The sequence below is a fragment of the Peromyscus leucopus genome, chromosome 8a, assembly GCF_004664715.2.
Source record: "Peromyscus leucopus breed LL Stock chromosome 8a, UCI_PerLeu_2.1, whole genome shotgun sequence".
NCBI lineage: Eukaryota > Metazoa > Chordata > Mammalia > Rodentia > Cricetidae > Peromyscus > Peromyscus leucopus.
Window position 1 is genome coordinate 51586841 of NC_051085.1, and position 26011 is coordinate 51612851.

The window sequence follows — 26011 nt, forward strand, 5'->3', positions numbered from 1 at the left end:
CATTGAGGAACAGACACTTTGAAGGACAATGAACTTGTCTCTGGCAACCACGACATGGAAGCAGTGCTGTTTTTCAAGGTCTGAAAGAAAGAGCTGTGGGCGGCAAATGCTGTGACCCGTTGAAATACTGTTTTTGAAGGCAGAAACCAGGTCATTCTCAGATGACTGAAAACTACAAGAGTGTGTTCTCAGCATTTCTATCCTGAAAGAGTGTCTAAGAGAGTGCTCTATTAGAAAGGAAGCATCAAAGAAAGAATTTAGGGATGTCGGGGAGGAAGGACACAATGAGATATGAGTCAGGACAAACGATAGTTTAAACACTAAGGTTGAGAGCAAGTGAGATTGTCTGAAAGAAAATAATCCACTCCTGAGAACCTGGGTCCAGGCTTTTCTTCTAAGAGCATTGTCTCCAACTTTCCTTCTTGGCAGTTGAAGAAGAAATCATAAAAGTCTCTGATGTGGCTCTTAATCATGCAAAAGTATGAATAGCTAGTAATAGAAATAATTGAAGATGTAGAGATATAAGATTTCTACATTTCACAAGAGCTACTAACATACTAATAATTAAGATATGTTATTCACATATAATCTAATAGTCAGACCAATCACTATAAAAATATTTGTATTAATATATACTATAAAAATTTGTAAATCAAATAAAAATGTAACTCTAAATTCATCCAATTAACTCACAGGAAGGAAAAAAATTTTTAAGTTGAACAAAGAGAAAACAAAACAAATGAAATTGACATACTTAATTCTTAACATAGAAATACACTGAATGTAAGTGATCTAAGAATACCAGATAAATGGCAGAAATTGATAAAGTGAGTTACATTACATGACCCAATGTTATATTATTTAAAAATATTTTCAAATATAATGAAAGTTATATTGAAAGTTTAAGGAAATGGATAATGATAACATGAACTAAATGCTAATTAAGAGAATTTTAATTAACTTTTTAAAGAAAGGTACCCCCAACCTGTGCTCTAATATATATCTTACTCTTTCCAGAGCACCTGTCTTTCTCCTAACTCTGGTGCTTAATGTTAAAATATCTTTAGTATCCCAACTCTGCTTATAAGAAAAAAATGACATGGCTATAATAATGTTAAATGAGGTAAACTTCAAAGAAAATTTTCCAGAGGCAGAGAGGATCATTGCATCATGAAACAGAAGTCAGTCTAGAAACAACCACATTAAAAATGGTCATTCTACCAAAAAGTCATAGGGTCTTCAGTGTGTGTACATATCAGAATAGAGTAGGCCACATGTGTGAAACAAGCATTCATCGATATGCAGAGCATTCGACAAGCCCAGTTTAAGTTGGAAACACTCCTCTTCCAACAACCTATAAAACAACTGTCGGGGGATGAAGAGTACAGAGAAATGCAACAACTTTATCAGGAAATAGGCCAACCTGGTAGGTTTTGCTAACTTGACACAAGCCTATGAATTTCTGGGGAGAAGGATTTCTCCTATCAGCTTATCTGTAGGGCCTTTTATTGATTAATGCTTGACGTGGGAAGGTTCAGCCCATTGTAGGCAATGCCATCCTGGCAAGTGGTCCTGGGTTGTATAAGAAAGTATACTGAGCAAGCCATGGAAATAAAAGCAGCAAGCAGCACTCCTCTATGCCTTCTGCTTCAGCTCCTGTCTCCAAGGCTCCTGCCTTGAGTTCCCTCAGTGATGGACTATACCGTAAGCTGGCATAAACCCTTTTGTGCCAGACTTGATTTGGGTCATGATGTTCATCACAGCAATAGAAGTCTAATTAGGACAAGCCCTAATCAAAATATCTAGAACACCCTAAATAGTAACAGAGAATACATATGTATTATGAATGGCTACATATTAACTCATGTTCTGGATCATAAATTGTTGTTGAACTTAAAAACCCGAAGTCATCCAAATACATCTAGACAATACACAGGAATCCAGGGAAGTTCTGAAATCATTAGACTTTATGAAAATGATGTGCTATCTAACAGACTTCTAAGCTCTCACTACGAGTGCTGAGAAACTCCAGCAGTGCATGCCAACATTGAAAAAGAGGGGAAATCTCCAATCAATCATCTAAGTTCCCATTAAAAAGAAGAAAGATAATTGCAAATAAAGTAGGAAAAACGGAAATAAACACAAATGAAAGTGAAAACACACACTGTAAAGTAAACATTGAGGCAAAGAATGAGTCTCTATAGAGAGACAGTAAACATCTATATACTGACAACGAAAGAGACACAAATTGCCAAGTATCAGAAATGAATTATGAATGTTATTACATATCCTTCAAACATGAGAAACATGCTATCAGATCATTTTGATAATCTAGGTGAATTAGGCAAATTCCTCAAAAATATGAGCCACCATAATTCACCCAATAGGAAACATGATTTGAATAGCTGGGTAACTTGAGGAAATAGGATTTATATTTCCCAAATCCCAAACCTCCGTTATCAAAGATGACAAAAGAAAAATCATACAAGCATATTTATTGATGTTGGAAATTTTTCCACATTTTGGGGAAAAAAAAAACACATGGCATTCATCCAAATTTAAAAACCTTGGGACAAAGAAAGTGAGGGAGTGTAGGGAAACTCTCTACTTGGTAATGACCACTTAACAAAACTTCATAGCTTTAGTTATGCTAGCCCCAAAAAGGAGACGACCCAGATATGTTTAATGGTGAATGTTTAACAAACTGTAATGTATCCATGGCACAGAATACTCTGTAGTATTAGAAAGTATTGAAGCATTTGGGAAAACATGTATGTTCCAGAAATTGTCTGAGTAGGGAGTCAATCCCAAGGGGTTATGCACTGTATGATTCTTTGGAATAACCAAATTCTAGAAATGAGGAGATGATAAGTTGCTGCCAAGAGATAACAAATTGGGATTGGGACTGATGCAGAAGGGTCTGGCTACCTAAGGAGAAGGGGATCCTGTGATCATCTAGATCATTGTCAGGAACCTAATTGTGACATGGTCTCATAGCTTCTTAGTCTATATAACCTCAGGGAAACTGAATAAAGATCACATGGGGTTTATATAACATTTCCTACAAGTGCATGGGGATCTACAATTATCTCCAGAAAAAGCCAAAGAAGAGAAATAAAATCAAGTAAAGGAGACATATGCTGTCCACTCATCTAAAGACACTAATAACAATATGCACATCCATCCATACACTCTATCATTTCTCAGGCACCACAGCACTGTCACTCTCAATAAATGTGTTTGTGTTTTCATGACACCTTACTTTGGCCAAGTTTTCTTTTTTTAGATTTTAGTCTATCACTTTTTCTGATGATATTAAAATGGTGTCATGTTGGTACATGATAATCTTTTTTTTTTCTTTTAAGTAATTTTTGCAAAAAAAAAATAGTTCTCAATCAATTCATAAATGTAATTTTGCATTTGATGAGGTGCAAAAGTGCATCTCAGCTCAGGGATCTCAGCTATGTAGCTCTGGTGACATCAACAAGATAAACAGTGTCTTCCAGCTCATGGCTCAGAAACCTCCCACGGGGAGTCAGCGCTCTGTAAGACTGCCTCTGGAACTCTAACAAGTGCGTGTCTTCCATTTCAGCATCCTGTTACATTCCTATTTCTTAATGTCCCACAATTCCAAATGCTGCCTTTCATCTATGGACTAGAGACGATGTATTCATCCTACATTTTGTATGTACTTTATGACGTTATTGCAGACGTTAATATATTTCTTAAAATTGAAGTTTTAACAGAAACATTATAAATTAATATAACAAAAAAATAAGCTAAATTATTTGTCAATTTGTCCGTATTGTTAGGGAAAAATCATGATTCTCTTTGTTTTTGTTTTTTGTTTTTTGATTTTTCGAGACAGGGTTTCTCTGTGTAGCTTTGCGCCTTTCCTAGAACTTGCTTTGGAGACCAGGCTGGCCTCGAACTCACAGAGATCCGCCTGCCTCTGCCTCCCAAGTGCTGGGATTAATCAGAGATTCTCTTAAACTAGTATAGGAAAGGACTAGTAGTTACCTTTTTTTATAGCTAGTAAGAAGAATAAACATGTTTTGTCTGTCTGTACTGTAACAGTTCAGTAGACTGCAGTTTTATAAATAGGTTATTTAATATTCAGTTTTATAACTTAGTGGGTTAGTTCAGATATAGATAATAAAGATTTAAAAGATAACACTCAGTGTGAATAATTCTACAGAAAGTGTTTCCTTTTTAATGAAGAATGCAGTTTGAGATTCTATTCTAATATTGTTTCCAGGTGAATTGAGATTACTAAATGCATCATATATATGTATGTATATATATATATATATATATATGTGTGTGTGTGTGTGTGTGTGTGTGTGTGTATACATGTAGTAGGTCACCTTTCTTCTTTATAAACTCCCTAATTTACTGTTCATTTTATATCATAGTCTATAGTTTTGTTGTTAATATTTATAATAACATAGGCCATCATTTTACACAGAGGGAGAGAGACAGAGACAGAAACAGACAGAGATAGGGACTTTAAAGGAAATGTTTTCAATGTGTCGTTTCATGATCCGCCAACAACATATATCAGACCTGAGTCTCACAATTATTATAGATGTAACCATTTTTAACACTCTGAACTCTATTGAATGCTCCTTAAAGTCTGGTTTCCCTTCCTCACACAATAACATTTAAAGTGGCCTCTTATAGCCATGCTTTGTCAAGCAGCTTGAAACAAACTAGCCCCTGAAAATGTTTGTGTTAACGGAAGATTGCTGTTGTCCCTGGTTAAGCAGTTTGGACTTTATTTCAAGCATATTTCCTGCAAAGTTTTTTTTTTTTTTTTTGGGGGGGGGTTGTTTGTTTTGTTTTGTTTTAAGCCTGTTTTAAAAACTAAAGAGTATTTTTTCCCCTCTTCAAGGTGCGGGGCCCTCCAGCTGCAGGGGCATTTAAAGAAAGGCCAACCAAGCCCACCGCATTCCGAAAATTTTATGAGCGTGGAGACTTCCCAATCGCCCTTGAGCATGACTCAAAAGGAAACAAAATTGCCTGGAAGGTAAGTCTGGGCACAGCTGTGACAGCCAGCTGCGCTTTCGGGAGTGACACCCCAATGCCAAACAAACTTGGCTGCTAAGTAAATAAACGGGAGTAATTTCTCAGCAAAGGAGTGGTGGTGGGCAGCTCTTAGGGCCCCTGTGTCAGCCGTCCACCTTGACTAACAATTAAATTATAGGCCTCAAAGAAGAAAATGACAGAGTTGCTTCGCCTTAGAGAATTGTCTGCAGCCCAATTCATCTCTATTTTTATGAGAGTCTGGCAACCCGGCCTGTTTCCAGCAGTCCATCAAATGATGGACCTGGCGGCTGGATGCAGAGAGCAACAGCCATTTATCTCCCCCAGATTTCACCTTCCTGCAGGACACTTCCAAATGGAAGCTTTAATTACCTAAATGGATAGGTCAGGGCTGTGCGCTCCCCGGGAATGCAGAGTGGAATACACAAGAAGGAGGCTCCTCTCTCCCGGCTCCGCGCTACCATCGGCTGGGACAGGGCTGTCATCCTTGCCTGTTAGTGGCTGACCTCGGCCAGCCAAGCCATTACAGCACGGACACTTTCCCGACAAAAGGTTAATTGGCTTCAACATAAATGTATTGCCTAACGACGCCATCTTAATGTGGCCGTGCCTCTTTTCCAAAGGCTTGCCGGTGTGACTTGTGAAAACAAGTCAGTCTAACGGAGAAGGCTTTTACATTTAATTGAGGAATGGATGCTATCTCTAACCAATTCTGCTATTTAATTATTTCTGTTATGAACGACTCTGCTTTGGGGGATATTTATCAGCTGAATAATAAGGGCTCCGCTGCCTCAGACAGCAAGGCTGGGGCAGGAGCCGGAGTACCAGCCACACCAGGTTAAGGAAGACACAGGGTTCGCACCAAACATCCTCAATTACCGCAGCAGCTGACACAGGGGCTAAAGAAGTCAGTGTCGGTGTCTTTGTCTGGAGGTGAATATGAGAGCTGTCTATAATTATGAACAGACAAATTAACACGAAAACCCAAAACTGTTAAATTAAAGAATTTATCGGGCAAATAGCCGGTGAAGGTGAATTAAACTTACCTTTTCCCCTCCCAAACAGGAAGGTGGAGAGAACTAGTGTGCATTTTATCTAGTGTGTCTTTAAAATCATTTTTTTCCCTATCATTAGCAAGCATATCTAGGTTTTGAGCAGTCACCTGAACTTAGATGTGTTAGCAAAGATAAAAAACGAAAACATGGCCGTATCTTTATTATTAAGCTTTGCTGTAAACTTGTAGTGAGGGAGGGTGAGAAGCTTTATTTCCCCTTGATCCATCACCAATTGAATAGGGAGGGTATGTGCTCTGTGAATTTGTGGGGGTTGTGAAGAAAGATGTCTAGCAAGTACACCTGCTCTGGATATGTTACCTCAGCCTCAGTCTGCATTCCCAACATACACCATGGGTTTGGGCCCATTTATATATGGTTCAGCACATGGATTTTGTGTTTGATTATCTGTGATCTGGTTCATATAAAGAAACAGGAAGTTTCTCAAAATCTTAACTAATGCTGTTAAGATTTTCTAATAATTTATAAGTAAATTATTTAGGATATTTTAAATAATTGCAACCTACCACAACAATTACATTCATGGAAATTTGTAGTAATATAAATTTATTTTGATCTCATCCAGTCATGTAACTTTAGAGGTTTGAGGTTAGAAAAATTACTTTGAAAATAAATTATTAAGAAATAACTAATAAGGAGGTGAAGGTTTTTACTTCGTGTTTGCGAATCTAACATTCCGAAGTGGTAAATGCAGCCTCTCTTTCTGGGAATTCATTGGTTGGGACGACTATTGATTAGAGGACTGATTGAGTAAGCCAAAAAGCAACGACAAGAGAGAAATGATTTGTTTACTGGCCTGGCTGTGTATCACGTAAGTTTGAGAAAAGTCTCATCCCGGAACCCGCGGAGGTCTGTCTTTCAGGACCGTACTGCTGTATTACAGCATGGCTGTGACGTCAGAACAGACATGGCGGTATTAAGCCTGTGGACACGCTCAGTGTGCTCATATTATTCCTTGATGTGTTTCCTGTGGGCGCAAGCTGGTGCTAAGAAGGAGCAGGGGAGGTACTCGGGGTATCCTCCCTAAGGACGGAGCCTTGATACTGAAGGAAAAAAACCAAAACCCCCATTTTTCTATTTATGGACAGAAAACAGGTCCCCATGGTGCAAATGCCTACTCTTAACCCACAGTACCTTCCTCACTGCAGACTGTCCAGGGATAAAATTTCCCCAAGAAGTAATAGCTCTTTCTCAATACTCCTTGAGACAGTTGGGGGCTCCAAGGGCATTTCTGAGTGCCCTGAGAGTGTGTACAATTAAGTCATAAAAATTCTAAAAGCCCTGTGGCTTGAAATATTTAGCACTCACTGCCAATAAGCTGTGCTAAGCCTGTTCCCTCATTCACCCTGGCAGTTCCACTCTGTCAGGGTACAGGGATGTCCGCCCAAGTCATCAAATCCTCTTTTCCTTGTTCAAGATTAGCCGAACCAGCCTTGAAAAGGCAAAGGCAGCAGCTGTGGAGTCCCCTCCTAAACTAATGCAGTCAGAGGCTGGAAACTGGAGCTAGGCAAGTACCACTTCCTGGTCTTGACCTCCCCATCTTGACCTGATGGAAGAGTTTAGTGGACATGGAGATGCTCATCTGCCCCACATACCAAAACAATATGGCAGGCTGAAACCTTTGGCTGTCCACCTGAGTCCATTCTTTACAGAATGTCTAAAGATCTAAAGATCAGCGTCCAGCACAGCCATCTGTGACTGTGGTAGCACAGCACATTTGCACTTTACTGAGCCACAACTGGACGTATATGGCCATTAAGCTTCGGAAATACGCCTACTGAGACTGAGAAACTGAATTTTTAATTTTATTTCATTTTAATTAATTTTGATTTAAGTCACCACATGGTTACCACATTCAGCTGAAGAACTCTAGATTAAGACCTGGCTATGAGACATAAAGGCTGGATCTGTGTCCTCAGAAAGATGATAGCTACATAAAATTATTATTGAGAATGAAAAGGCAAGATATATCTGTGTGTTTGTGTGTGTGTGTGTGTGTGTGTGTAACTATCTCGATAAACATGAGAGAAGCTTTATGAAATATATATAGCAGACATTTCTATATTCTTGCCCAATGCCAGTTCATTATCTCAGAAACATGACTAGCTCTGATCTAGAATATGAAGCTTCCCAGCCACGCTCTGGAATCCTTTTAAATATGTGACTATGCATTTTTTAAACGTGTCTAGGCAATTCTTGTTACCAGTTATTAGAGCCATGCAGAAGCACGGTGATAACTTTTTCTATGTTTCTCTTGATACTGTTTGTGAGGAAATGGGCTCTTTATTTCATGGCTGATATCTTCAACATAAACATTGTAAGCACAGAAATGGAAAAGAGCCAGGTGGTCTAGATAAGGTACAGTTCAGATACTAGCATGGACAATAGAAATTTAAAACTTATGAGTTTTCTCATGGCAATTTCCATTCTCCAGTTTCTTGTACTAATATAATATGAATCACAGGACAGTGCTTGGGGTGGGGTGGGTGGGGCTCTACCTGAAGGTCCCATGTGGACATTCTGGGGACAGAACTGTTGGAGAAGCCTTCAAAGTGCACAACGTGTCCCCTCCACCTTCACTGCCAAGGAGTGAAGCCATGAACACATGGAGAAGGCAGCCAGTGGTGGAGAGGGGTTAGGCCAGATACTGAAGCCTGTATTGTAGAAGGAATTATGGGGAAGTTAGCACAGCTCTCTGGACATTGTCCCCCGACCTCTGCCTCAAGGGACCGTCCATCTTCCATCAACTAATTTGAGATCCGGTGTGCCCCCTACTGTTTTCCCTCAACTTTCTGTTCACTGTGGCTTCTTCCTTTTCCTCCCCTTCCTCTCCCTTCCCACTCCCTTCTCTCTCCTTCCTCCTCCTTACAGGCTTCACTTTCTAGAATCCATGTTCTTTCCAAGAGCTTTTCCAGAGCTGACTGAAATCTGAGGTCATGTGGAGGTCACCTGAATAAACTTGAAATAAAATTCATTTCTTGTATACCCAGTAGCCAATAGAAATATTATTAATCTTAAAGGGCTCTATGAAATTCATTACTTTACATCTTTGAATTCCAAACTACTGTTTGGTTTAATATCTGAACATTAATTCTTTAAAAAAAAAAACGATCACTTCAAAAGAGACCTTGGGGGAAAGGGTTGGGAAAAATACTACAAGCACATTAGCTTTAACCACTCTTTTTAAAGATGAAAAGAGCTACAGATATTCCGAAGCATCTCTGAATTCTCTCACTTTATAGGCACTTTGATAAAATAGTTGTGAATTCAGTTCACCTCTGTCAGCATGTGACACTTGGCTATGTGAGAATGTGTGACATGCACTAAGAAGTCTGTTCTGTACTAAATTTCTAAATGTATCAACTTAAGGATGCCTCATATATTATATGGGTTTGACTAAGAAGTAGACAACCTGTAGCCTTATGTGCAAATTATATATTGCAACACAATCACAAACCTTGCACATGGCCGAAGAAGGAGAGACACCAACACGGACTTGTGTTTTGCCTCAGGGTCCCACTTATAACACCTTCGAGCTTCCCACGTGACTGTATCAAGGAGGTTCTTGTCTAGAGAAGCAAACTGACAGTGGCATTTGTATGCTTGCTCCTCTTACTTTATTTAATATGTAAACAGTTTTCAGTAGTCACTTATATTCAGTAGACCAGACATAAGCAAGTGTATGTTAGAATGGATCTTTATATCCTCTACTTGACGATATCAAAATCTTGCCAGGCAAGGATTCATTCCTCAAGGTGAGTGTTTTAATTATATGGCTACCTACTGATTAAATTTTGCTCTTGAGACCTTTTTCTCTATAAAAAATATTATCTTAATATCAATCAAATCAAAGGAGTATTATTAATACATTTTAATCAATGAGTGTTTATCTAAATAATATGCATATCCCACCTGATTTTAAATTTGCTTTATGTTACCATGTATTATATATATGATGTAATACACACACACACACACATATATATATATGTATATATATACACATATATATATACACACACCCTAAGGTATGTGAGGTTAGCATAAGTGAGAAGATGAAGATGAAACAGGGATCCAGGGTTAGGACCCGAGGCAGAATCTTTAAGAAGCTCAGTGAGAAGCATGTGCTGAGTCCTTCTGGGGCTGAGGTCTGGCTCCTGGTTCTAGCTGCTCACTCTCCTCTGCTACGCTGAACAGGCTCTGACACCGTGCCGATGGCTGTGTTCTGTGAAGGAAACTCAAGCACACCAGAGCTGAGTGCTTACAAGTTTTACTTTTCTAGTCACTAATGCAGACCTCTGCCTCTAATTCTCTAGGACTCATTTTCCTGGTCTGAAGGACAATAATGTCATCCTTTTTAATTATGGGAGATCAAAGAAGTTTTGTTTTATACTTATTAATTATATTTTGTGAAGTACTTTGCACAGCAAATATTACATAGGAATTTTCCAGAAGGCCATGGCCTCAGGAAGAGAAGCAGGAAGATTAGCAGCAGCAAGTTTGACTGGAGTATTTTGTGGTTCAGAAATATACTAGTAGTTATAGGAGTGGTGAACTTTTATCACGAGCATCCTCCTTAGATTATGCACCAATGCCTTCCCAATGGTTATTTTTTTTTTAAATCTCATTTTCAAATGGCAGCAACAGCTCATTTGTCTTTCTAAATGACTGAAAACAAATGTCTAACTTGAACATCTAAGTCAAGACATGCTGTGCACAAAAATGAAGATCATTCAATTGGTCTTTAAAAGGACCGGGGATGTGGCTTGCACACCTCTTACTCTGTTGAGTGACAGACCCATTCAGGTTCCCCCCACTGGTGTTTCTTCTTTTTTCCCTAATCCTCCTTCATTCTCAGCAGCATTGGTATTCATAGATAATACAAACCCCATCATTGTGACTGTTTTCATGGACATAACTGCTAATTTCCTAGCAGGAAAAAAATTACTTAATATAATATTATTAAAATGTGCACTGATTTTCTTACAATTCAAATCAACCCCAAACCATGATATCTCATTATCCAAAAATAGTATTTCATTGTAAAGTAAGTCACACTGTAATGTGATGCCACCTCTTATATTTGCCATTGGGGTAGTCACTCATTTCTGCAATCTTGATTTATGATTTAGTCCTTTGGTGCCTTCAGTTTCTTAAATGTTTCAATTTTTTAAGGATTCAAAAAATTAATGTTCTCCTTGTTGCCCTTAAAGTAAAGCTGATATTGATTTCTGAAATCATGTAGGCAAATTTATTTGAGTTGAATAATTGGCTTTACATGAAGAAGGATGAATATTCTCAAGGAACTGTCCCAGGCTTCTGTTGCTTCTGAGAAATGCAAAAGCTTGAGGTAGATAGCAGGACTTAGTAGAATTTGTAGGCAAATTTCACAAGACAAGTGACAACGCACCTCATTTTTGTAGGAGAGAGATACCACATTTCTATTGTCAATTCCTGTGATTAATTAATAGCCAGAGTCATTCCAGAAACCCTGAAATATAAACCTCTGGCTGTTATTTTACAGTACTGTGTTTGGGGGTTTTGTTTTTTGTACAGTGCTGTGCTCAGATTTTTTTCCCCCAAAATCACAATCCCATTCTTGTATTTGATGTAAATCACTCTTCCTTCAATGTGCACAGCTTAGAAATACAGCTGCGTATCAGAAATAACACGGCTGGGTGTTACTGGGCTGGGCTGGGTGACCTCTGGAGGTAGGTGAAAGGTTTTCTGCTGAATGGGCCAGTGCTCCCCGCTGCCAACATAATTTATGTTAGAAATTAGTGTGAATGGTTCACTTTTATGGAGGAGAGCTGCTTGTAGCAAGCCTGCAGAAACAATTTTCCCCCCAGCCTCCATCTGTTCCTCAAACTAGGGCATATGCCATCTCATCGAGCTAGAAAGTCAACTGATTTATAACTCTGGAAAGCCTGGAGATTGAAAGGAAAGGCCGAGCGCCGCTCAGTGACAGTGATTTGTTGGGCATTGGCCGAGGACAGTTCACATTCCCCTGGGCCCCAGGGGAAACACGCGGTGTTGTGAGCTGCAGATCTTTGTAGAGAGACAGCCAGAAGAAAACAAATCATCCCTGCTTCTCCAGCTTGGCACCACTGCCGAGAACTAGGAGAGGCCTTGGTTGATGGCCTGGAAGGTCTTGTTGCCATGATAGTGTGTTGTCACTTAATATCCCAGGAAGAAATGAGATTGCTACCACCCTCCAAGAGTTGACCCTTGCCTCCTTGGAGTAGGGGCGCTTGAATCTTTCAACTTAAAGTGTGTGCTGTCACCCATCAGAAAATTCCGTATGGAGACAGAGATCTTTGATAAATTTTCTGTGTCTTCCTGGAAGGTGAATCTCTGGTTCTATGCCAATCTGTAATTTCAGGAATAGCTCCCTGTCTGTGTTCCTACTCATCACTCATCCTCATCCTTCACTGAAGCATTATTCAGATTCAAAGCTGTCCTACACATTCCGAATGGAATCAGATTGACAGTTTGATCAGGAGAAAGTATGCCACTGTTTCATGTTTTATTTGGAGTGGTCCATAACTCTAGAGACTCTACAGTGGGCTTTTAGTACTGGTATTTGTATTGTTTCTCCTTTTCTTTCAGGCAAAATCTAAATCCAATGTTAATAAATAATTGTGCTAATTTTAATTCATTTTGAAGCAGTAATTTTAGGAAAATATTTTGTACCTTAACAAAAACACTACCCTGATGCTGTAGGTTTAGTGTGAAAAATCAGTGTTGGGAGACTACTCATTAGACTCAGATTCCTAAAATATACATGGGAATTGTTATTACTAATTATAAAATTTTGCTCTTAGTGTGAAATGTATACATTTTTATCTTATAACATATGAAAACACTGAAGAATGGAAGAAATGAATGACTCGTCACGGCTCCCCTTACTGAATACAGCTGCTAACATTCCTGGAAGCATTTCAAACTCACCTTAACTTTTACATCACTGAAATCACAGTATAGGCAATATTTGTCCCTGCTCTTTAGTGCATAAAATTTGTTTATACTTAGTTCTTCAGACTTCTAATTTGCCTGCTCTGAAAGCAACACGTGCTTTCAATAGAAAAATTGGGAAGTGACAAAATGTGGACAGAAAATAAAATGCAGCCTGACATGTTCTACTGGGTCTTTTTCCTTCAGCTAGTTTTATTCTACTTCCATGAGAGAAAGTTGCATGTGAAAATTTTAAGGAGTACTAAAAGGCTAGTTTAAGAGACTATAATGATAGAGGCATACCATTCTGGGGAAGGAAAGGACAAATTAATACATTTTAAAAATAGAACTGTCATATTTATTACAGTCTCTAAAATATGTCAAATTAAATATAACACTATTTACATATGTTATATATGAAATTGCTACAGTATTTTAGATGTGAATTTGTTTATAAGGATATCACTTAAATAGATTAATGGTATTCAAACTTAGTTTCTGATTTTTTCAAATTTTGAGACAAGTATTTGTCATATGGTCTTGGCCCGCCTAGGATTCAGGGTCCCTCTGCCTTGTCATCCCTGTAGTGGAATTATAGAACTGTGTCTCTGGGCAAGGCTGACAACCATCTTTTAGTATATAATTTCATTGTAATTCCCTTGGAAAATGTATGTGCCAACATGTTCCCATGTGTAATCCATACTATATTAGCACCGTGCATGGCTCTCCCCATAATAATTATTATGGTGTGATGCCTAACCATGTGAGAATATTTCTCTCTCTCTCTCTCTCTCTCTCTCTCTCTCTCTCTCTCTCTCTCTCTCTCTCTCTGTGTGTGTGTGTGTGTGTGTGTGTGTGTGTACATGCATGTGTGCTTAGGATGTTTTCAAAGTTCATTACAGATGAAGCACATTTTTTGCTGTTAGAAAAAAAAAAGTACAACTATCCAAAATCATTAAATATTAATCCTCACCCGCTAATGTAAGATATCTCCTTTCCAACGAATAACACTCTACAATTTCCAAAACTGGGTTACAGGCTGAATAAATGAAAATCCACATTTTCTAAGCTACAAATTCCCAGTCTTAGGTTCTTGTTTAGATACATCCCTCTCTGTTCATATCTATCTTTAAGCAGTTCCCTTAGAAAAAATACTATTACTTAATATGTGCAATTTTCTCGTGTTGTTAATGTGTAATTTTTCAGATTCCATATGTATAAAACATAATTGCTTCCTTAAATGATAATGGCTTCCCTCCATGTCTCTGTGGAATGTGACATCACTGTATCCTTACACATAAATCTTAGAGATTGAAAGCAGTCGGATTCTCAGTCCATTTATGAAAACGTACTTGCTTGCTTTGTGTGTTGTATCGCTTGGCAACCCGAGTAAGTAATCACACCGTTTTTTTGTTTTTTTGTTTTTTCGAGACAGGGTTTCTCTGCGTAGCTTTGCGCCTTTCCTGGAGCTCACTTGGTAGCCCAGGCTGCCCTCGAACTCACAGAGATCCGCCTGGCTCTGCCTCCCGAGTGCTGGGGTTAAAGGCGTGCGCCACCACCGCCCGGCCACACTGTTTTTGATCATTAAAACTTGTTAACATCTTTGGTTCCTTCATTAATACTGCAAATTTACTGTCTGTTTATTTGAAATCTTTCCTCTTTGGTAAGATCACGGGTTGTTATTTTGGTCACACATGCTCTACTTCATTCTTAGAACAAATGTGTGTGTGGACTACACTGTTCTGTCCTGTCCCATCTCCGCTGTCGTCTCTTTTATATTTTCCTCTCTTCATCCACTCTTTAAACTCCTGCAAGAGTTGTTTTTTTTTGTTTGTTTGTTTTGTTTTTTTAAATTTATTTATCATGTATTCAGTGTTCTGACTGCATGTATGCCTGCACGCCAGAAGAGGGCACCAGATTTCATTCTAGATGGTTGTGAGCCACCATGTGGGTGCTGGGAATTGAACTCAGGTCCTCTGAAAGAGCAGCCAGTGCTCTTAACCTCTGAGTCATCTCTCCAGCCCTGCAAGAGTTTTCTTATGCTTTCATATTTTCCTTAATATTGATCTACTAATATTGCTCCGAGACTAAATTTTAGTGGTCTCAGGCAAACTGCAAAGCAGCTAACTATAACTCAGTGTCTGGTGTGACCATGTTATCCGGTCCTGCTCTGCGGGCCTGGCAGGATCTTCTCTAACTCTGGACACTACACTAGAGGGGGTGCACAGTTGCCTGCAGTCCATAAAGTGCAGTTCCTAAGCTTTGTCCTCATCTGTTCTTACCCATGGCATTTTGCTCATGAGACACACTATTTTTAGGACAAAAATGTCATCTGCTCCCAGGAATCTCTGTCCCTACTTCCTGTTCCTTGTGTGTCTGTATTCTGGATAAGAGTTGGCCCAGTGGGTCTAAGAATGGTGATGTCGACGGGGTTGAGTTGGAAGCAAAGTAGTACTTCACCTTGAGGACAGCTAATGCCCTGTAACCAGTCGGTGATAGCCACTCCTTACCCCCTCCAGCCCCAGGATTTATGTCAGATCTTATGCTTCTAACAGAAAAACAGAAGCAGGAGATAAGAGATCAATGAAGAAGCCATCTGCTTACTTCTGAGTGAGTGCTTCAAATTTCAGAATTACAAGTTGCCTGTAAACTGTGTGGTTTTTGAGCCAGTTCTTTTGGGCCTTGAGATCTGTAGAAATTCCTTTTCTTTCAACTGTGTTTTCTACATTTCAATTGCATGTTGAATTTTTTCTACGAAAAAATATTGTGGGATTTTTCGCAGATCATTTTGTGTTATGTGGAGAGATACCATGTCAAAGATCCTCGTTGGGTGTTACTAAAGCCACCAACTCCAATTTACTTTGTGTATTATTGGAATGTATCCCATTACAGAGAAGCTATGTGACCTCATTAGCACTTAGCCAATAGTGACCTAAGAGGAACTGAGTTTTACAGTGGATGTGATGAAACACAGCACCCTGTAACCTAGGTGACCTGGACATTGATGCTAAGGAGAATGTCATATGGAATAGAAGCTAAAATGCCAAAGAGTTCATGTCATATCAAGTCATAGACTGACTTTTTTTTGACATTCTTCGTCCTGCGTGCATTGAAAATGTTGCTTTAAGGACATAGCCCAAATGCTGTCTATAGATAAGCTTTTCCAATCGAAAGACTATAATAATTTTACTACTTGGCAAATTGTATCAATTTGGTGAACATAATTTTGGCATTTTGCTTTTCTCTACTGCAATCATTTTATTGTTATATGTGTTTAGTAAATTTTGTATTTAAAATGACTTGCAGAAAGTCAATCTACATATCTCTGCGTCCATATATTGGGGGAATCCCAAATTTCAATGAGGCATTACTAGTTACAGCATTCCGCTCAGCATTTTGAAATGATTACTATTGCTTACATATTTACCTAGGCACGACTGCTTTGTGAAAGCCTCTTGAGTCCCTGTTAAATTCAAATAGTACATTCTCACTCTAGCCCCCATCCCTCTGAATATCTTTAATTTAGTTACCCTCTCCTACTTTTCTCAATCCCTTCTTCAAATTTATTTATTTACTTTTTTATTTAAAATGTTTTACATGTAATAAATTTGGTCGCATTCTTTCCTTTCCCCCAACTCCTCCCAGATCTCCCCTACCCACCTAATAAGACAAAAAAAATACACACATACAAATATACACACTATCTGGAGTCTGTTTTGTCCTCTTCCTGGGCATGGGCTTTCCCTGGAGTGTGGTTGACACCCAGTGACTCTCCAGTGGAGAAAACAGATTTTCCCTTCCCCAGCAGCCATCATTTGTAAATAGCTTCTTGGAAAGATGTGGGACCTTGTATCCACTCCCTCTTCTCAGAGCTGGGATTTTGTCTGGTTTAAACTGTTGAGGTCTTGTTTGTGCTGTCAAAGCCTCTGAGTTTACTTCAGCCCTGGCGAGTCTAGAAGACGTTCCCTTAGTGTCCTTCATCACCTCTGGCTCTTAGAATCTTTCTGCCTCCTCTTCTGCATAGATCCCCAAGCCTAGGAGGAAGGGATTTGATGAGGACAAACCAATAGGGCTGAGCATTTCAAAGTCTCTTATTATCTGCATGTTGTCCAGTTGTGGATTTCTATGTTAAATACCATCTACTATAAGAAGTGACTTCTCTGATGAAGGTTGAATGTGGTGATATTTTGTTTGTGCTCTTAACAAATAAAGCTTGCCCGGAGATCAGAGTGTGGAGCTAGCCACAAGAGTCTAGGCAGTGGTGGCCCACACCTTTAATCCCAGCACTTGAGATCTCATGCCTTTAATCCCAGCATGAGGAGGAGGAGGAAACAGGAAATGATATGGCTGGGCAGAGAGAGGAAGTGATAAAGTGGGATGGAGACAGGAGCTCTGCCCTTTCAGTGTGAGGATTCCTAGAGGTAAGAAGTCTTTCTGCTTCTCTGATCTTTCAGCTTTCACCCTAATATCTGACTCTGGGTTTTTATTATTAAGACCAATTAGAATTCGCGCTACAGTTGAACAATGCATAGATCTATAGATACAGCAATATCTCGTTAGATATCATTTTATTGCTATGTTCCTTTAGCAGAATAATAGTATTAAGTTTTCCCATAGGCATCTAGTCTCAGGTTCTTGGCCACACTGGCAGTGTCAGGTATGGTTTCCATCTCATGGACTGAGCTTGAAATGCAATCCAAAGGTGGTTTGTTAATTAACCCAGAACATTTGTTCCACTGCTGCACCAATGTATCTTTCAGGTGAGTCCCTGCTGTGGTTGCAGGATTTGTAGCTAAGTGATATTGATGGTTATTTTCCTCCTCTGGTAGCATGCAAGGCACCTTCCAGACCCGTGAACTCCAGTCAGTAGGGGAGAAGCTTCTCAACTTCTTCATGCTCAGTAACATAAATAAGTGTATCTTCAGCAGTAGTACTTTACTGCTAGGTTATGAAGAATAACCAATAGTCTCGTCACTGGTCCGCAATGTCTGGGGAGGTCTGTGGGACCCCTTTGGACAGCAACTCCACAGGATGTAACCTATTCTTGGCACTGGAGGTTTTTCTTGGTGGCATGAAATGCCTAACTGGGACATTACTCCCCCATTATATGGTGACTCCTTTTGAATTCCTTTTGTGTATGTGCATGCTTTAGGAAACTTCTGCAGTAGTGGGTTTCTAGGCAGCTTTTCAAATGGCTGTTAGCATCAGCTGCCCCTCCCTTCCTGTCCCGCCCCCTTTAATCCCCCGGTTCTAGCTTCCTCTTTATCTCTTCATAACACTATATCCCACTTCCTCCTTTATTTACTTCCTCTTCTGTTTAGTTCTGACAGATACCCTTCCTTTAATTTATTCCTGTTTCTTTACAGAACATAGCTGTGTTTATTTTCATATCTGCTTTTTACATAACGGCTTTTCTTACTGTCATCGGTGGGTTACATGGTTTGAATCTGCTCCTTTTAAGTCTCTTTCATATTTACATATTAAATTTTAACTGCTGTGATGCACATTTAAATTTGCCCTTTCTTTGAAATCTCTCAGACTTGGGATGAGGGTTTCTCTGAGGCGTGCTCTCCAGTGTGTCTCTATGGCACATGGATTTGCAACTCCTCCTTACGAGGCCCATCCTCTTTATTTTGGCTTCATGCTGGGGCACCCACTCTGGATTTGAATCGTTCCTTCATTTGCTGTCTTGGAACTTGCCTTCTTACTTTGGAGAAGGGATGTATATGATTTTTAAATTGCTCATCTGATATTGATAGATTTTAGTCATATGAACCAGAGAACTTTTCATTAATTCTTTAATATTTTTAGATACATTAGTATATTATCTAAGCTACAGAAAGAGGACTGTGCTGAGATACAATCTTTTCCTAGTGTGAGGCCAAGTGTAGGGCTTCCCTGGTATAAAGTCAGTGTAATAAAATAAAACACTCTATTTCACACAGAATTGCTTTATTAAAGGCAGTTAGATAATACATATCATATGGCTATGTGTGTGATTATGCACACGTGTATAAATTAAGACAAGTTTTTCTTGATAAAAATCACAAGAACAAGACACAAAGAATGTGATAATTGCAGCCTGTTGTTTTCATATGTATGCAATATTTGTGTGTGTGTGTGTGTGTGTGTGTGTGTATACTATATATCTTATTCCTAATTTTGTACTGAAGTTAGGATTTCAATTTTCACTTTATAAAATTTTACCAGCAAATCAAGGTGGTCAGGACTATCTAAAGGAGACCTTTGTCTTCTCATTTCTTTTCCAGGAATGGTGAATTTCTCAATAAACTTTATCCATCCTTTGGAAAACATCTTTTAGCATCTCATTTACAGAAAGTTACATGACTTTTTTAAAACGTCATGAAGCATTTTTCAAAAAGAAAGTATAACATTAGATTGGGGAGAATTTAGCTTTTTAAACATCTCCCTTCCCTGAAAGAACTACTTCAGATATATTAACTGCCATTTTGAAGAGTCACTTGGGTAATGAAAAAGTGCTCATGTATACACAAAGGGATTGCTCACTTGTGTTCATTCTTCTCTCTATTTTGTAAATGTATTATGAGACGTGCTAGTGACTAGACTGCAGATATTAAAACCACAAGTCAAAAAATATAAGACTTAAGATTTTTATAATTCTATTTGGGAATTGCTAGCTTTTCCTGCTCATGTGGGTTATAATTTTAACACTTCATTATTGTAACTTATTGCATTTAATAAACTAACAATTGAGACTAGCTTCAAATCTCAAGCAGCAATTTAGCAGATGGTCCATTTTGTGAAGAAGAAGTGTGGCTCTTGATGACTGGGGCCGCACTGGGGAAGAGGAAGGGAGGGGGAGGAAGAGGCACAGGACGCTCGGCTTCTGAGCAAAGTCTTGACCTGTTAATAATATGAAAATTTAGATTAGTTCATGAAGGCCACAAGCTCTGTAACTGAATGAATATGCCCTCTGTGGAGTATATCTCTATGGGACCTATCTGTCTAGTTTGGTAGGACTGAGAAACAGTAAGTACATCGATGAAGCACCCATTTTGCTAAGACCCACCTTGAATGTAAAGAACATCAACCTATGGCTGAATAAAAAAGAGAGAAAGGAAGAAGGCCAGGAGTCACCAGCATGGCCGTTTCTGTACTTCCCAATCTATTGAGATGTGAACAAGCAGCCTTGTTTTCCTTCGCTGCCTGCTGCCACGCCTTCCTGCTGTGACACATTCTATGTCCCCAAGTCTACACTTCTGCCCTTAAGTCACTGTTGCCAAGTGTTTGTTCACATCACTGAGAAAGTATCGAATATTCCTGAAACTTAGAAACCTTTGTGAATAGAAATTCTGCATGTTATTAATGTTTCACAGCACTCTCTGGGTTCTCTATATCTTTTATACAACAACAGTCATTTTGTGTGTAGATCCCAAACACACATCTTGTCTCTTGCTTGATAACTCTTGCTCACACTGGTCCTTTCTCAAACACACCATTATTTCCACCTTTTCTTCTGCTTAGGTCATTCAGCAGACAGCTGCCTGCATGCCAGGTTCAGTTCAGAAAAAGGTTTTTGACTGTGTTTATTTTTATTTTATGTGTATTGTCTGCATGTATGTCTGTGCACCACATGCATGCAGTGCCCACAGAGGCCCGAAGAGGGCGTCAGATCCTCGGGCACTGGAGTTAGGCAGGGCTGTTAAGCGTTCGCCAACTGTCATTTATGCCAGTGAACAGAACTCACTTATATAAAGTCTAGTCATATTGAAGCTGTGCTCTTGCCGATGGGCTGATTTTACCTGTGTGTGGATACTAACCACACTCCGCAAGAAGCACCCTCCATTCAGTAGCATTCCCCGAGTGCTTGCTGACCGCTCCGCACTGTTATGGGGCCTGCACTCCAGCAGGGAGCAGAGCAGACACATTCTCTACAACATGGCTCTTACAGTGTGGGAGGATAAACTAAGCAAGCAAGTCATGAATCCAGAGGCCATGAACCAGTGATATGATGAGGGGTGAGGAGATCATCATGAGTAGATGAGTGGGTGCAGCAGCATGGGGTGCAGTGGAGTGGGGTACAGCAGCGTGGGGTGCAGTGGAGTGGGTGCAGTGGAGTGGGTGCAGTGGAGTGGGGTGCAGTGGAGTGGATACAGTGGAGTGGATACAGTGGAGTAGAGTGGGGTGCAGTGGAGTGGGGTGCAGTGGAGTGGGGTGCAGCGGAGTGGGTGCAGTGCAGTGGAGTGGGGTGCAGTGTGGGGTGCAGTGGAGTGGGTGCAGTGGAGTGGAGTGCAGCAGCGTGGGGTGCAGCAGCGTGGGGTGCAGCAGTGTGGGGTGCAGTGGAGTGGGGTGCAGTGGGGTGGGGTGCAGTGGGGTGGGGTGCAGTGAATTGGAGTGGGGTGCATGGTGTGGCCTGAGGCAATACTTTAATAAAATGACATGTGTGTAAAGGTCATTGGCTACTGTCCTCTAAATTATATTAATAAAATGAGTCTTAATGCTTTCCACTTCTTAAAATATACTAAGATCACACAGAATAGTGTTAAAGGGAAAAATGCAATAAAAACCAAACAATGTTCTTTTCAGGTCCTATTAATTACTGAAAAACGGTGCCAGAGTTATAGCCCAACACTAATGAATTAACAAATTCTATTTCCATTAAGTTCTTATTCCACTCAAAGCCTAATTAATGGATCCTAAATGACTGTATTTTGTATATTTCCATGTAAATATTTTATGAGCATATGCAAATATGTATTTCCTCTGTGAACAGTACTTTTCGTTTTAAATAAAGGAAAGCCTAAATAACCAAGTAAGTCCCCTTCCTCTTCTCTTTTGAAAAAGAAGCCCTTGTTAATGAGCAGATGCAAGAAGCAAACAAGAAGGATGAGCTCCACAGACAGCCGCCTCTGGACTTGAAGCGCTTGCACAAGAGCCAGGTCTACCCCGCCCCTCCCCACCTCCCCCGGCTCAGCCTGGCTGGCAGGGAGGTGCTCACATGCTTCTGGAGATCGAATCAGAAGAATTTGCAGCACAACGTTCTGTTCTTTGTATAAACACGGACATATCTACCGTGGCATCTGTGTAATGTGGTGTACCTGGACATGAACAGAATGCATCGAGAGGAGGAGAAGCGGAGAGCTGAGCACAGGCATGCTCCTCTGTCTGTTCTGAGCTTCCCTCCATCCATCATGCCCTTTGACGGCTGCAGCTCCGCAAGTCACCGGTGATGGCAGCCGCTGTGCAGTGTAGACAATTAATTAGTCACAAGAAGAATGGAGTGAGAAGTAATTTATATCGTGCAAGATTTTGTGTGTTTGGGCAACTGTAAATCTAGCTACCTGCCCCGCTGTCTGCCATATAAATTAGCAAGGGAAAGGGTGTTTGAGAAACGAACTAGATATCCAAAGTATTGTATTAGAAATTTAAATTTGGGGTAATTAACTACAGTACATGTTTTGTCATTTATTTTGCTTCCCAAAATTAATATTACAAAATATTCACCCATTCCTTAATGTAAACCTGGTGAGAGTTCTATCGCAGATGAAGTACAAATAGATCAAAAAAATTTTTATCACAAAAGAGCAATGGAATATTTAGAGGGTAAATAACATGCATACTTAGCATGCTTTGAAAGAATGTATAACTGAGTCCAGATGTGGATGACAGGAAGCCTGCAATGTCGCTGTAGAGAGAGGGACTTTACCCAAAACACAGATTGACAAGAGAAAAGCATATAGATTTGCTTCATGAGGACATGAAGACCTGAAGAGATGTTTTATCCTAAGTTATATTGTAGGATTGGTGAGAAATGACCAGTTGTGGAGAAGTAGCATTGGACAAAGCAAGGCTAGCTAATGGTAGCAGACTGGACCAAGCAAGGTGAGGCCTTATCACAACGATAAGAGCATTCCCTTCCTCTGGTTGTAGGAAAGTTACCTCCCACATGAGAATCTTCCACCTACACTAGAAAACCCCATTCCAGAAATGAATCCCTAGGACACTGAGGGACAGACTCAAACTCTGAATCAGAGAGACTGTCTAGCATCCATTGTTTCTCAGTGTGTAACATGTTTTAACTGTGTCTTGTGAACCTATCATCCTGTAAGAGAGACTGTGTAGCATCCATTGTTTTCAGTGTATAGCATGTTTTAACTGTGTGTTGTGAACCTATCACCAGGCAAGCCTTGGTTTTAGACCTCCAGTCCTGTTGCCCTTGTTTTTCATCCATATTTATTTAGAGAAGACCTTCACATATCAGCACAGTAGAGACATGATCAGCAAAAATGGACTGTAGCTGAAGGAAGGGGTATGGTTGGCCATCTGCCCATGACTTTGGCATTTGCAGATAGAGCCAACCATGTATAAAAATATACAGATTGAAGATTACTTCTGTACTTCTGCACAGCCTTTGGGTCTTATCCAAGATGCCTAGGTATAACAACTAATACAGCATTTATGTGGCATTTAGGCATCGTAAGTAGTCAATAGATAGTTTCAAATATGTGACAGGATGTGTGAAGGTGACACGTGAGAACTTGAGCATGCGTAGATCTAAATGTCTGTGGTCATCCCGGAAGCAATCCCTTAGGAGCCCTGAAGACAAGAGGGGTCTGCTTTGAGAGTGCTATTCACACTGACTGTCAGATGATTGACTCTTGCTGGACTGTGTTTCTCTCCACCTCAGTGCACCCTTTCCCATTCTCTGCTACACAGTCACAGAGATACATTTTGTGGTTTGAAATTCATTGGCTAGGCATAAGCTAAATGTATAGTTAAGACAGGCTAAGTTGAAGTGGTAACCAGAAATTAAAATGTGGTACATTCTTAGAGTTCACAGGGAAAACTGTTGAACTTGGGCAGGATAGAAATCAGGTGGCATCACCAGCAACTGGAAAGATTCTGATTTTACTTGATTCTCACTGCATGTGAACAGCCTGTCCCTAGCCACTCACCCCCTAGGCAGTCAGTCAAGCTGCCTTCCTTGATTTTAGGAGAACTGAAGGTAGGACCTATCCACTGGTCTTCTCTACAAATGTCTGCCATCATACCCCTTAACCAAGTCTCCTCCTCAAGGCTGCGCCTTGGCAAATCAAAGTGACTAGTCTTTGGTCATTCTTTATAAAATGACATTCATCCTTGTTCTTCATCCTAGAGTCATGATAACCCTTCTCCATGCCTGGTCTAGGCAAGGCATTTTATTATGTGTCTTAGTCATGTTAGTCATTTGTTATGTGAGTGAGAAAGACTTTTTGTTGTGTGTCTTAGTCATTGTTCTCGTGCTGTGAGAAAACAGCACGACCAAGGCAATGCTTATGAAAAAAGGAAGCATTTAACTGGGGGCTTGCTTAGTTTGAGAGGTTTGGTCCGTCATCATCACAGCAGGGAGCAGGGCAGCATGCAGGCAGGTGCTGGAGCAGTGGTTGAAAGTCACATCCTGGTCTGTAGATAGAGACAACACCGGGCCTAGTGTGGACTCCTGAAACCTCAAAGCTCACCCCCGTGACACACAGCGCCCCCTCTGACGACTGAGAATTCAGATATATGGGCCTCTGGGGCCATTCTTACTCAGACCACCACATGTGTCTCTGGACACCACCCATTAGTGGGAATCCAGATGAAAGGGAGCAGGCAGGGTGTGGAGCAGAGGCAGTTTTGTTTATAAGCATATGGTTACTAAAGTAGCTCTGAGCCCTAACCCTAGCCATGAGGCAGCTTAAGAAAATTAAATGGGAAAAAGGATGGAAACATCTGGGGCAAGACCTTATCACTTTCCTCACTTCCACCCTAGTCATTCTCAGTCTTTCCTTTACTCGTTTATCCAATAAGCATCCTCTGACCACTTTTTGTTACCATCATTATTTCCAATAATCTCTTCTGCCTTCCTTTTAATCTGCTTTATTTCACCTTCATCTGTTAGCCATTAAAACTCACCTTTTCTGTGCTAATCTCAAGAAGGCTGCTTGATATTCCTCTACAGTAAATGTTGCATGCTCATTTAACTTAAGAATGCAACTTTAATGCCAGGTGTTTCAGAAAATCCCAGTCCTGAGTGTTAGAACTGGCCTGCCAGGTGCTGTGAGGTCAAAGAAACAGGCCCAAGACTGCACAGAGTGGAACTTATTGGTGTTATGATATGGCATGCAGGAGGCCTTGGTGGGTTGGGTCAAGGTATCCCAGAGCATGAGGGAGACACACCATGCAGGCACTTCAGTGGGCTGCAGCATGGAGCAGTGGAAAGTTACTCACACCATGCAAACACATGTCCACGTGGAAAGTTTATTGGGAATGGAGGGAAGGAGAAAGGGGAGGGAGGAAAAGAGGGAGGAGGTGCACACCACATGGGAATAGAGAGAAAGAGAGAGGGGAGGAGTTTTCTCTTAAAGGGAGCTTTATGTAAGATGATGTCAGGACCCTGGACAGATCCTAACATACCTCTCTTGATTATTACATAAAGGTGAGTTATGAATAGCAAGTGTGGGGAATGAGGGCACCGAATTCTCAAGACTGCTTCCTGCTGATTTGGGGGTGAAGTGGGAGGGGGAATGCGGTGGTATTGTGTTCCCCAAAATATTGTGTACCTTAATAAACTTATCTGGGGTCAGAGAACAGAAAAGCCACTAGTTAGGCAGTGATAGCACACGCCTTTAATCCTAGCATTCCAGAGACAGAAATCCCTCTGGATCTCTGTGAGTTCAAGGCCACATTGGAAACAGCCAGGCATGGTGACTCACGCCTTTAATCCCAGGAAGCCAGCCTTTAATCCCAGGGAGTGGTGGTATAAAGCAGAAAGATATATAAGGCGTGAGGACCAGAAACTAGAAGCATTTTGGCTGGTTAAGCTTTCAGGCTTTGGAGCAACACAGTTCAGCTGAGAGCCATTGGGATGAGGACACAGAAGCTTCCAGTCTGAGGAAACAAGACCAGCTGAGGAATTGGCAAGAACTTTGAAGATT

At 40.3% G+C, this 26011-nt stretch overlaps 1 protein-coding gene across 2 annotated transcripts in view; it reads left to right on the plus strand.

Moving 5' to 3' along the window:
- The window catches only part of Pacrg (parkin coregulated), a 479746-nt gene that overhangs the window by 74723 nt on the left and 379012 nt on the right, over positions 1–26011 (plus strand). For both annotated transcript variants that reach the window (XM_028866656.2, XM_037200309.1), the window contains exon 2: positions 4895–5029. In XM_028866656.2, coding sequence (XP_028722489.1) covers positions 4895–5029 — 135 coding nt within the window. The remainder of the gene's footprint in view (positions 1–4894; positions 5030–26011) is intronic.